We start from the raw sequence: 13,088 nt of genomic DNA, 5'->3' as shown, positions 1-13,088 counted from the left end.
AATGGCTGGATGTTGGTGATCGCATAGGGTTCCATCTCAGAAATTCATTCATCTGTCATATTTTGCTGTTTTAATCTGAGTGAGAATTAGACTTCAGCTTTTCCACAATTACATTTGGAGACTCTTTTTTCAAGAAAGATCCCCTAACTTTGGTTTGTTTAGCAGGCTCTGGAAAGACACGCTGGTTTTAGATCCTTGGTTTAAAATTTTCTACTTTTTGTGCTGTGTGTTTTTAGCAGTAACAGTTTCAAAAAAAAAAAAATCACACATGATTTCCACACATTGTTTCAGGCAAACAAACATTGTCTCAACTTGAAAATAAAACCTTGTTGGTTAAAAAAAATGAAAAGTCTCAGGTATTCTCAATGAAGCCAGGCCCTGAAACCCTCTAAAATGTGATAAATGACAGGAAGCTTCAAAGCAGTGTTCAGTAGCCTCTTAATGAGAGTCGTGGAAATGTAAATTTACAGGATAACACTGCTCACCAGCCAATCACAACCCGGTACCCTTCATTCAGCATGTGCGCTGTTGTCATGGAGACACATGGGAGCAGCATCCCAGAATTTCCATAGTCTTGGCACTCTGGGGGCCCTTCCTTGCACGCAGCCAATGGGGATAAGCTGCTACCCCAGCAGGTGGCATTATGGCCACTGCATGCATTTTAAGCAACATCCAAGCCAACACTTATATTAATTCAAGGACAGAGTTGCCTGGAAGAGCTCCGTAAGCAAGAGGAGTGTCATTAAAATTCCTATGCAGAGCAGCGATGGAGATGTACACATAGAGAACAGACTTACGGACAAGGGTTAGGGGAGGAAGGAGAGGGTAAGGTGAATGGAGAAAGTAGCATGGAAGCGCGTTGCTTCAGTCGTGTCTGACCCTTTAAGACCCCATGAACTGTGTAGCCAGACAGGTTCCTCTGGAGAGGGTAGCATAGAAGCACACACACTATCAAACGTAAAATAGATAGCCAATGGAAATTTGTTGTGTGACTCAGGGAAGTGAAACTAGGGCTCTGTAACAAACTAGAGGGATGGGAAAAGGCGGGAGGTAGGAGGGAGGTTCAAGAGGGAGGGGACATATGTACACCGATGGCTAATTCATGTTGATGTATGACAGAAATCAAACCAATATTGTAAAGCAACTATCCTTCAATAAAAATAAACAAATTTTAAAAATTCCTATGTAAACATTGGACTTTCGGATTTCAAAGGGACAGTTTCTCCAAGTCAAAGTCCCTTGGTATATGAATCCCAAGGCTCTTTTCCTTCTGCTCAGTCCCAGCCCCACCCTCAGGTCTCCTGAACTAGAATCTTCCAGCGACATCCAGGGAATCTGCACGGTAACAAGCCCCCTTGCCCAGGGAACCACGGGCACCAGGCTGGCACCAAATTGACTTTGTCATGGGGCACCTCTTGGGTCAGTTTCTTTACTTGATTGTGTGGTTTACTACGCTTGTATCCCAGGTGGTTCAGGAAAGCCTCTCAGATGAGTCAGGTTAGAGGTGGGCAAGCCTTGGCTTTACCCTGATTTGCCCAGATTTAGGGGTTCCCTGGAGCTTTCCTGGTGGCTCAGATGGTAAAGAATTCATCTGCAATTAAGGAGACCTGGGTTTGATTCCTGGGTCAGGAAGATCCCCTGGAGAAGGGAATGGCAACCCACTCCAGTATTCTTGCCTGGAGAATCCTATAGACAAAGGAGGCTGGAGGGCTACAATTCATAACATTGCAAAGAGTTAGACATGACTGAGCAACACACACACACACACACACACACACACACACACACACACTGGGGAAGGCTGACCTGCTACCACTTCCAACCACTCAAACATCCTGAGCCCTGGGAATGGGGGAGCTTCTCAGAAGGGCCCCAAATTGGCCATGGAGCCCATCATCCAGGAATCAGCCCTGAATGCTGGGCCTGGAGGATTATGCTGTTTAGCAAATCGTTGTAGCCTTTTAAGCAAATTCTGTATGTTTATGCAAATAACATACAACAGGGATCTTCTGAGACTGGAGGAGACATCCTGGTGAGCTCAGCATTAGGGCTCAGGGTCACAACTCTGGCTGCTTCTACTGGAAACTCTGGGACTAATTCGATGGGGGTGATGGACTTGACCATGGGTCAGAGCCAACAGCAAGCAAAGCGGCACAAGTCAGGGGGTCATCAGTCCCCTGTCACCCACCTGCCCACCCCTCCTTCCCATCGCCCCTCATCTTTCTGTATTTGTTTCCATGGGCTTTCTCCTTCCCTCTGCTCTCTTTTCACCATTTCCTATCAACACTGCTTTCTGTTTTTTCCTCACATCTTTGCTGTTTTATGAAATGCTAGAGCTTTCAAAATTAGGTGTTTTGTGTCGGGTTTTGAGGACTGGCCACCCTGAGCCGGGTTCCTCAATGGGGGCTGTGTGCTGGGGCTTGTGTTTCTGAATCTCTGGCATCAGGCCTGTATTCTCATTTTGGGGTCAAAAGTAAAACAGAGGGTTTAAGTCTAATTGAGAGTTTGGACACAGTGAGTTATCTGGGTAATTCCAGAAAGTATCATTTTACTGCTTGGCTTATGAGGTTTGATAATTCATCTAATGGAGGTGGGCGGCTCCTTATAAAAGGACCACGCCCAGATTGAACACGAGGCCCCTGTGAAAAGCTAGTCACTCAGTCATGTCTGACTCTTTGCGACCCCACAGACTGTAGCCCGCCAGGGCTCCTCTGTCCACAGGATTTCCCAGGCAAGAATACGAGGGTGGATAGCCATTCCCTTTTCCAGGGGGTCTTTCCAACCCAGAAATCAAACATGGTCTTCCGCTTTGCAGGCAGATTCTTTACCCTCTGAGCCACCAGGGAAGCCCAGAAGGCCTATGAAAGCCCTGAAGGCCCACGGACTGAAGCTATGAAAACAGGCTCTAGGCACTTCTGTATAAAGGAGGATAAAAATGCAGCCGCCAAGGTTATGCATCCTCGTGTCCCGGTGAAGCCCTGTTTAGCTGTGCGTAGGCTGAGCCTGTTCTTTATTAACTGCTGTTTGTTTCTCGCAGCACAGAACTACCCCATTAGCCTGAAAATAAATAAATGAATAACGTGCCTTTTGGCGGCACTTACTGCGCTGGCATAAACAGGTGTGGGGGAGTGTTCTTCCCGAATGGGCGATACCCATTTACGAGCAACAAAAGCACATCTTTGGAGCACAGAAATCCACATGCAAATGTGGAAGGCACATCTTCTCCCTGCTCCCCGCAACTGCGATACTCTTGCCCCCCGGGCAGGTCCCCGCAATTGTATGACAATGAATGCTTACCATTGTTGTAAGAGCGAAAATTTCCTACAAATTTTATGTATTCATAAGTTGGAAATTCCTTTGGGTTCAAGCTGCCTCTGAGAAGATGGCAATAAAACTCTAAATCGTTGTCAGCTGGGCCGTTAGAGGAAAAAAAGGAGAGAAAGGGAATAAAAGCATTACGCCAATGATTCTAGACTAAACAAGCGGCATTGTGGGAAACACACAGAGTTTGGTCAACACATGGCCGGGCTAGCTGTCTCCGTACAGCTGACTTTCGGACATGGTTTTATAACCTTGACAACATAGGTTTTACTGCTCCATAGTTTATAGATAGTTTGCATCCCGTACTCGGAGCCAATTAGTCTTAATTTAATCACAGATGTCTGCGGTTGGTTCTGTCGGCATTGATTAGTTCTGGTCGTTTTCATATGGTATGTTAAAATAAAGCTGCTCACATAGAGCTGCTCTCTTTAATTTAATCTTTCCACTTTGCTTTGAAGGAAAATCAGATGTACAACAGGACAAATTATTCATGGAAAAGGAACTAAGGCTTGAATAAGTATAAGGCACTGTTGCTACCATCATCAAAGAACGCGCTTCATTAAGTGACCAGGCCAGCTTTCTATCCGAGTTGCTGATTTTGATAAAAACTGTAAAATTCCGCAAAATCTGCAAATGTATATAAATAATCAGACGACAGCCTCAGAAGAGAGTTTTGACCTAATTATTCAGTTTTTAGTTGGTTACTTAGTATCATACAAATCTAGTTTTCTAGCGTCCTCCAAAATAAACAGATTATTCAGTGATTTTTGTATCCTTTATTACTAAAAGGCTCTCATATGAAAAAAAGGTAATCTCTTGTTATCACATGCAAAACAAAGTTATTATTCTAAAGCTCTGTGGTTTTCAAAATTTCCACATAAAAGTTCAAAGTCTTACATATTCCAAACTCCGGTTTTAGCTTTAAACTTAAAATATACCTCTAAGGATCTTGGATATGTTCTGAGTCACAAGGAAAATTATTTTTAAAATTAGTCCTCCCTTCTTAATTCATTCTAACTTCCTTTCTCCCATCAAAGTGCTAACGAGGCCCAACCCTGCTTAGCTTCTGAGATCAGACTAGATCGGGCACCTTAAGGGTGGTATGGCTGTAGACTCTTAACTTTCCTTTCTAATATAAGATCCTTATCTTTCTCTCTCATAAAACCAGTGAGGGTAAACTTACATTTTAAGTATTCTGGGGAAGGGGCGTCCGTCACAAGCATATGGGAAGAGAGCATTTTATAGACTTCCGAGTGTTCTTGCTCTGGAAGGAAATTTAACAAATTCTGATCCATGACATCCGACTGGAAAAGAAAAGAACAAAGGTACACACTCCACGAAGATGGAAAACAAAAGCAAGAGCAAAAACTGAACCTTCCTGACGACTCAGAACTGACTCCTGAAATGAGAAGCTCCAGATCTGATTCTCTGTGGAGACTCTGTGGTCATGAATTGTCATCCAGAAGGGTTTACTCGCTGAAATGCAAACGCGCGATTGCCCATGGGCCCGAGAGAGAATTCAGACTTCGGCCAGACAAACATGAAGAGGAGCCTCGTGTGCCGAGACTCCCGAGCTCTAGCTGGGGCCATGTGGCTGACGCGGAGCCCCAGCATGAGGCCAGCCACTCCCGTGAAGCACTTTGAAGAGTGCAGGGCTCCTCCTCTGACCTTCAGGCCAGCAAACAGCTGCCTTCTCAAAGGCAGCTAATCTAAGGAATTGTACCTTTTCTTCTGAAGACCTGGGCACCCGTGGACACAAATCCAATAGAGCCTGGACCCAGTGCTGTCCACCAGAGTGGTCTGTGATGATGGAAGTGGTCTGTAACCTGCGCTGGCTGCTAGGGAAGCCACGAGCCACATGGCCTCTGAGCACTTGAAATGGGGCTAGTGTGACTGAAGACATTTTTGTAGCCACCCCTTGGGAGCTTAGTTCCCCAATCAGGGATTGAATTGGGGCTCTGGCAATGAAAGTACTAAGTCCTAACTACCAGACCACCAGGGAAATCCCCCAAAGACAGAATTTTTAATTGTATTTAAATATTCTAATTGAAATGTAAATAACCCCACGTGGTCAGAGCACACGGGGTGATTTAAATTTATGGTGGCTAGTGGTAAAGGATCTGCCTGCCAATCAATGTAAGGATTTAAGAAACCCAGGTTTGATCCATGGGTTGGGAAGATCCCCTGGAGGAGGGCATGGCAACCCACTCCAGTCTTCTTGCCTGGAGAATCTCATGGACAGAGAAGCCTGGCGGGCTACAGTCCATAGGGTCGCAGAGTTGGACACGACTGAGGTGACTGAGCACAGCACAGAGTGTGGCCAGTACAGGTGGGAGACCACAGAGGGGAGAGAGAGGAGACAGGCGTGCCTCCGTCCCTCCCTAAACTCATCCCCGCCTACAGCGTCAAGCATGGATTGTACATACTCTCACATTTGTACAGGCAGGCAGCTTGCTCTCAGGAGCCCTGGCTTAACCTTCCAGCTGGCTCCCAGATGCCCTTGGGGACCGCGGGTCCACACACACCCCCAGTGCCATATCCTCCTCCTCCCGTGCTCCTCTCCCCACGTGCAGTGTTGCTAGGCAGTCACCTGCCCACACCCGACACGCAGAGTGCATCTCTGACCTCTCCCTATCATCTTCACAGCCAATATCCAAACACTGTGAGATTTTCCTCCCTCAAATTCTCGCATATCCAAGAGACTGTCATACTGAGTGAAGTAAGTCAGACAGAGAAGGATAAATATCATATGACATCCCTTAGAGGAGGAATCTTCAATGAAATGATACAATGAAGTTACTTACAAAACAGAAAGAGACTCACAGATTTAGAGAATGAACTTGTGGTTGCCAGAAGGATGTGGGGAAGGGACAGTTAGGGAGTTTGGGAAGAACAGATACACACGGCTGTATTTTAAATGGATCAGCAGCAAGGACCTACTGTAGAGCACAGGGAACTCTGCTGAGTGTTGTGTGGCAGCCTGGGTGGGAGGGGAGTTTGGGGGAGAATGGATACATGTATGGCTGAGCCCCTTGGCTTCCCACCTGAAACTATCACAACATTGTTAATCGGCTATAAAGTGAAAGTGAAGTCACTCAGTCGTGTCCGACTCTTTGCAACCCCATGGACCATAGCCCGCTAGGCTCCTCCATTCATGGGATTCTCCAGGCCAGAGTACTGGAGTGGGTTGCCATTTCCCTCTCCAGGGGATCTTCCGACCCAGGGATTGAACCCGGGTCTCCCGCATTGTAGGCAGATGCTTTACCCTCTGAGCCACCAGGGAAATCCAATCGGTGATACCCCAGTACAAAACAAAAAGTTAATAAAGTTTCTGTCAGATCCACTCCTTTCTTTCTCTATGGCCTCCACCCTCATCCCGACCATCATCTCTGGTGAATGGCCAGGCTGGTCTTCCCACATCAACTTTTGTCCTCTGCCCAGTTTGTACTCTGCCAGCAACACAACTGAGCGACTTCACTTGACTTTTCACTTTCATGCATTGGAGAAGGAAATGGCAACCCACTCCAGTGTTCTTGCCTGGAGAATCCCAGGGACGGGGGAGCCGGGTGGGCTGCCGTCTATAGGGTCGCACGGAGTCGGGCACGACTGAAGTGACTTAGCAGCAGCAGCAGCAGCCTTACATCAGATCCAGTCACCATCTCGCTTAAATCCTTTCGTTGGCTTCTGACTGTCCGACTGCTCCCAGGACAAGCCCAAATACCTTGATTCACTCATCAGGCTCCGCTCAGCACACCCTCCACCCCTAGACCTTCTCCAGCCCCGCAAACTGTCCTTTCTCCAGGGTGCCAGCTGTGCTCGTCCTCTGGGACTCCCCCAGGCTGCTCCCCCAGGCTGGAACATTCCACACCCTCTCCTGGTGCTCCGGAACTCCCGCACATCCTTCGGGTCCCGGCTTTGAAGTCATCTCCCCTGAGAAAGCGCCTGTGACAGCCCCGCACTCTCAACAGGACCCGCGCCTCACCCTTGCTCCTCTGGCCACTGTATCTGTGTTATCTGTACCCGCCAGGGAAGGCCACGTCTTTGTTGTTTTTCAGTCACTCAGTCGTGTCTGACTCTTTGCGACCCCATGGACTGCAGCACGCCAGGCCTCCCTGTCCATTGCCAACTCCCAGAGCTTGCTCAAACTCATGTCTATTGGGTCAGTGATGCCATCCAACCATCTCAGCCTCTGTCATACCCTTCTCTTCCTGCCCTCAGTCTTTCTCAGCATCAGGGTCTTTTCCAATGAATCGGCTCTGCGCATCAGGTGGTACTGGAGCTTCGGCTTCAGCATCAGTCCTTCCAATGAATATTCAGAGTTGATTTCCTTTAGGATGGAATGGTTGGATCTCCTTGCTGTCCAAGGATCTCTCAAGAGTCTTCTCCAGCACCATAGTTCAAAAACACCAATTTTTTGGCATTCAGCGTTCTTTATGGTCCAACTCTCACATCTGTACATGACTGCTGGAAAAACCATAGTTTTGACTATACCAACTTTGTTGGCACATCTTTGACCAGGGGGTAAGGCCTAGGGGGCGGGGGGAGAGGCAGGTGGGAGCCCCCGAGGTGGGATGTGAGCACAGCTCTGCCCTCCAAGCTGCAGTTTGCTCCACTGAAGAATGAGGAGCGGATTCGAGTCCGCTGCTGGTACCAGGGCACACGGCAGGTGCCAGGCAGGATGGTGGCTTGTTAATCCCGCAGGACACAACCCTAAGTTTTCTCCTTCTTTCAAGTGATGACGTGGGTTCTCTGCCTGCCTCACCTGCACCCCTGACATTGGATGGTGCTTGGCCTTCAAGAAAAACATGGTAATGAACGGAAAGAACAATGTGGCTGCCCCAGGCAGGGGTCCAGGCTGAAACAGAAGTGGGGATGGGGGCCCTGATGTCCAAGCCAGGGAGCAGAAAGTAAGGAGAGGGAAGGGAAAGGGCAGTGGGGTCTGGCCTCAGCATCGCTGGGGGCGTCAGGGCTGAGCCTGTGTGCCAGGGCATCCACTGGGGGACATGGACAAAGAGGGGCACGACTTTGCTTTTATTTCAGACCCTCTAGTGGCTGGAGGAGGGAGGGAGCACAGAAGCCAGGTGGGTGTAACAGGTCCAGGGAAGGAGACTCAGAGGAAGGGGCCAAGTCCAGAGGGCTCAATTGACAACGTCATCATCCACCCGCTCGCCACCAACTCAGGATGCCGTGTTCTGGTCCTTTCTTCCAGCAGCACAGCAAAGTAGGCAAGTCCTTCCCTGCCCGCAGCCTGGGCTCCAGGGCTGGAGGACAGGCTTGGTAGCCACTGAAGGGCAGGAATGGAGGGAGGGACTCCAGGGTCTCCTGGGCTCCCCACCTAGAGGCTCCTGTTTTCATCTCTCTGCAACCACAGTACTCACTGTGCCATCATCTTCTCAGTCTGGCTTTCCCCGAGTCCCTTCTGATGTTCTTGATTCTATTTTAAGCCCACTCCCTTTAGTTTTTTGGAGCATGACTCACGCTCACAGATGACAGTACTCTTTCTTCTTAAAGACATCCTGGATCCTTGAAAACAATGACTACGTCACTGCACAATCTTTCCTCGGAGGGCCGGTCGGAAGCCCACACCCCTGATGGTGGGGTGGCAGGGTGCAAGGTGGGGGGCTGCCCAGCCTTGTGGTTCCTGTGGGGGATGACTGGCAGGTCAGAGGGCTGTGGGGGCACTCAGGATGCAGGTCGTGCACAGGACAAAGATGAATGCTGGAGGCAGGAGGGAGAGGTAAGGCGTGGGAGGAGGGGTCGTGAGGATGAACAGTTGACACACGAGCAGAACTCCAAACACGCTCAGCACAGAGCGAGCTCTTTCTGGGTCTTTGCTGTTCTATTCCTATTATGCAATTTCTGCGTGCTGGAAACCAACACAAACAATGATAATTTGAGAATTTAAACACTAGTGCTCACAGGAGAGTAAATTATCCCTGCAATTGTACTGTCCCTTGAATGCATGGAGTGAGCTCTGTTTATTAAAACTGTGGCAATTGCAGAGATGAGGGAGGGGAGGTGCCATCCCACAGCTGAATCACATGATCCAGAACATCATTTATGTGTTACAGAAGGAAGGTTCTTGATGTCAACTTGCTGCTATGCCCTTGGCTTCCTCATCAACAACCTGCCCTTCAGGAACAGAAATGCAGACGTAGAGAATGGGCGTGTGGACACAGTGGGGAAAGGAAAGGGGACAGGCTGAGAGAGTAGCATCGACACATACACGCTACCATGCGGAAACCAGCCCTGAGCACGCATTGCAAGGGCTGACGCTGCAGCTCCAGTACTCTGGCCATCTGATGCGAAGAGCCAACTCATTGGAAAAGACCCTGATGCTGGGAAAGATTGAGCATAGCAGGAGAAGGGGAAGACAGAGGACGAGATGGTTGGATGGCATCATCGACTCAACGGACATGAGTTTGAGCAAACTCTTGGGGGATCGTTAAGGACAGGGAAGCCTGGTGTGCTATAGTTCATGGGGTTGCAAAGAGTTGGACACGACTGAGTGACAAAACAAAAGTGTGTAAAATAGATAGCTAACGGGAAGCTGCTGTGTAACACAGGAAGCCCAGCCTGGTGCTCTGGGATGACCTAGAGGGGTGGGATGGGGGGTGGGGGGTGGGGAGGGAGGGAGGGGATGTGTGTATACATATAGCTTATTCATTTCATTATACAGAAGAAACTATCACAGCATCGTAAAGCAAGTACTGCTGCTGTTGTTTAGTTGTCAAGTCACGTCCAACTCTTTGCAACCCCATGGACTGCAGCCAGCCAGGCCCCTCTGTCCATGGGATTCTCCAGGCAAGAATGCAGGAGTGGGCTGCCATTCCCTTCTCCAGGGGATCTTCCCCACCCAGGGATCAAACCAGCCTTTCTCCTGCATTGGCAGGCGGATTCTTTACCCCTGGGCCACCAGGGAAAGCAATTATACTCCAATTAAAATAAATTAAAAAACAAAACACAACACAAGAAAAGAACTGTGCCCTTTTCTGGGCTTCACTTTAAATGCCTTCCATGAATTCCCAACAGCACTTTTCCTACATTGTCGCCTAGGCCCCATGAGAGCGTGCGGAGGATGTGACCAGACAGAAAGCATAGTCCTCTGTCTCTGAGCCTACAGTTGTACCAGCAAAGTTAAGTGAGCACAGAAGTGCACAGACTGGCCAGCTGGGCTGGGAGTAGGCTGTGTGGACACTCCGCTCAGATGTGCCCAAGGGGCCCCAGAGGTTCTGGCTGGAGGTCTGTGACACCTGTGGTGAGAAGGAGATTTTGGTGAAAAAGAAGCCTCATGTTGAACAGAGGCAGGACTGGGCTCTGAAAGCAGTCAGGGGCTCAGTCTCCAGGAGGACCAGGGCATGGGAGACATGTGTGCTCAGTCGCTCATCGAGTCTGACTCTCTGCGACCCCACGGCCTGTAGCCTGCCAGGTTCCTTTGTCCGTGAGATTTCCCAGGCAAGAATACTGAAGTGGGTTGCCATTTCCTTCTCCAGATGGGATGCATGTGTGATCTTATTTGATTCAGTTTAGATTCTGAATCACCAAAGAATTGATGCTTTTGAACTGTGGTGTTGGAGAAGACTCTTGAGAGTCCCTTAGACTGCAAGGAGATCCAGCCAGTCCATTCTGAAGGAGATCAGTCCTGGGTGTTCATTGGAGGGACTGATGCTGAAGCTGAAGCTCCAGGACTTTGGCCACATTATGCAAAGGGCCGACTCACTGGAAAAGACCCTGATGCTAGGAAAGATTGAAGGCAGGAGAAGGGGACAGCAGAGGATGAGATGGTTGGATGGCATCACTGACTCAATGTACAAGGGTTTGAGCAAACTCTGGGAGATGGTGATGGACAGGGAAGCCTGGTGTGCTGCAGTCTGTGGGGTCACAAAGAGTCAGACACAAATGAGCAACTGAACAACAAGTTTCAGAATCCAGCTGACTACTGCCAAACAGGAAGACTCTCTGAAGACAGTACAGAAAACAGCTTCCACCCACGAGGAATGAAGGATGAATTCAGGTATAAAAAGGACCAACTCTAAAGACACTCTCTCTTCATCAAAAGAGAGGGCAAGGCAAACCACAGCGAGAGCAGTTATTTGCAACGGACAGACCCGTGGTATGCGCCTGGGATGCAGGTTCACAGTGACATGTGGCCTTGTCATCTAACTGCATTGAGAGGGCTTGCCCGGACTCCTGAACCCCTCTCACCACCCCAACTGACAGGTCCTTCTTGCCACCAATCAGGTCCCCTGAACTACACAAACCTCCTTACTGGGGGCCCCTGGGCCAGTTACTGTCCAGTTACTGGGCTTCAGTGCCCTGCCTCTGTGGGACCTGAGGGGCACCTCACCCTCCTGTGACTGCCAAACCACGCCTGCTCTGCTCCCCAGCGCAGCCCCCACGCGCGCCTGCGTGGCCCAGAGCACACTCCTCCCTGGGACTGTGAGCACGTGTGACTGACCCGCTGTCGATCTCACTTGTCCAGCACTGGGTGCTGTGTGTCTGGCCGTCACTGTCACCTTCGGGCAGAGTGACCAGGAGGCACCCGGCAGAGGACTAGCAAGCAGAGCACGCAGAGAGCGCTTACAAACTACTGCACGGAAGACCCAGACCATCTAGTAGGAAAAGAGCAAATACTTGAACGAGGTTGTCACAAGAAAGGAAAGTCAATGGCTGACAAAGTACGCGAAGACAGTCACACCAGCCATTGGGGGAAAAGCAAAATTTCAAGATTTCTTCACATTGCTAGACCGACAAAAGCTGACAATCCTGTCAATATCAAGTTCCGGTGACAAGGAGCAGCAGGAATTCTCTAGCCCCACTGATGGGGGGTGATCGGTGCCGTCACCATGGAGAAACTAGGCGTCACCCAGTACTGGTGACCGGTCGCTACCCCACGATCCCACGATCTTACACGTGGTCAACTCTCTGAGGGATGCCCACAAACGTCCGTTAGGAAACACAGACAGACGTCCACAGACGCGCTCTCAGAGTCCCACGCTGGCCTGGGAGCAGGGATTGTAGCAGGTGCCTACAGCAAGGATGGAAAACCAGTGCTGGCCACTCTGGACAGTGTGAGATGGACAAATGCCACAGCAAAGCTAAGCGAGAGGAGAGGTCACTGGAGAACACTTTCCATGGCTCTGTCTCCATAGAGCTAAACCAAAGGCCATACTCAGCTACAGTGGTTAATGATGAAGTAACAGAAAAGTTGGTAGAACAGTCTTCCCTGGTGGTCTAGTAATTAAGAGTTTGCCTGCCATTGCAGGGGACATGGGTTTGATCCCTGATTTGGGAAGATCTCCCATGCCGTGAAGGAACTAAGCCCATATGCTGCAACTGCTGAGCACATGCTCTAGTCCAAGTGGTGGAACTACCGAGCCTGATACCTATCGCCTATGCTTTGCAACAAGAGAAGCGACGACAATGAGAAGCCCACGTGCCCCAATAAAGACCCAAAAATAAATAGTGAAAAAACAAGTTGGCAGAACTGCAGAGAGGAACAAAGAGGATGATCTGGAAATGGCCATCTCTATGTGGACGATGTGTCAGGAAAGGAGCAGAGACGAACTTCTGTGGGCCTTGGGCTGTCTGTCTTACCCCTGGTGACTGCTACATGTGTGCTGACGCTCGCCTTATCATTAGTTTAAAACTGGAATATATGTCTTGCACATGCTTCCACATGCATGATAAATACATATAAAAACGCACAGAGAAGTCAAACAAGTCTAATGCTGACCTGGACCCTTTTCACCCGGATCAAGTCTGAT

At 49.4% G+C, this 13,088-nt stretch overlaps 1 protein-coding gene across 6 annotated transcripts in view; it reads right to left on the bottom strand.

Moving 5' to 3' along the window:
- NPAS2 (neuronal PAS domain protein 2) overlaps window positions 1–13,088 on the bottom strand; it is a 198,905-nt gene that overhangs the window by 59,302 nt on the left and 126,515 nt on the right. For all 6 annotated transcript variants that reach the window (NM_001083763.1, XM_059891469.1, XM_024999126.2 and 3 more), the window contains 2 exon segments: window positions 3,298–3,411; window positions 4,505–4,625. In NM_001083763.1, the coding sequence (NP_001077232.1) occupies window positions 3,298–3,411; window positions 4,505–4,625 (235 nt within the window).

This window comes from Bos taurus, chromosome 11 (assembly GCF_002263795.3).
Source record: "Bos taurus isolate L1 Dominette 01449 registration number 42190680 breed Hereford chromosome 11, ARS-UCD2.0, whole genome shotgun sequence".
NCBI classification, from domain to species: domain Eukaryota; kingdom Metazoa; phylum Chordata; class Mammalia; order Artiodactyla; family Bovidae; genus Bos; species Bos taurus.
Note: the sequence above shows the minus strand (reverse complement) of the source record. Positions and strands in the feature narration are given on the sequence as shown.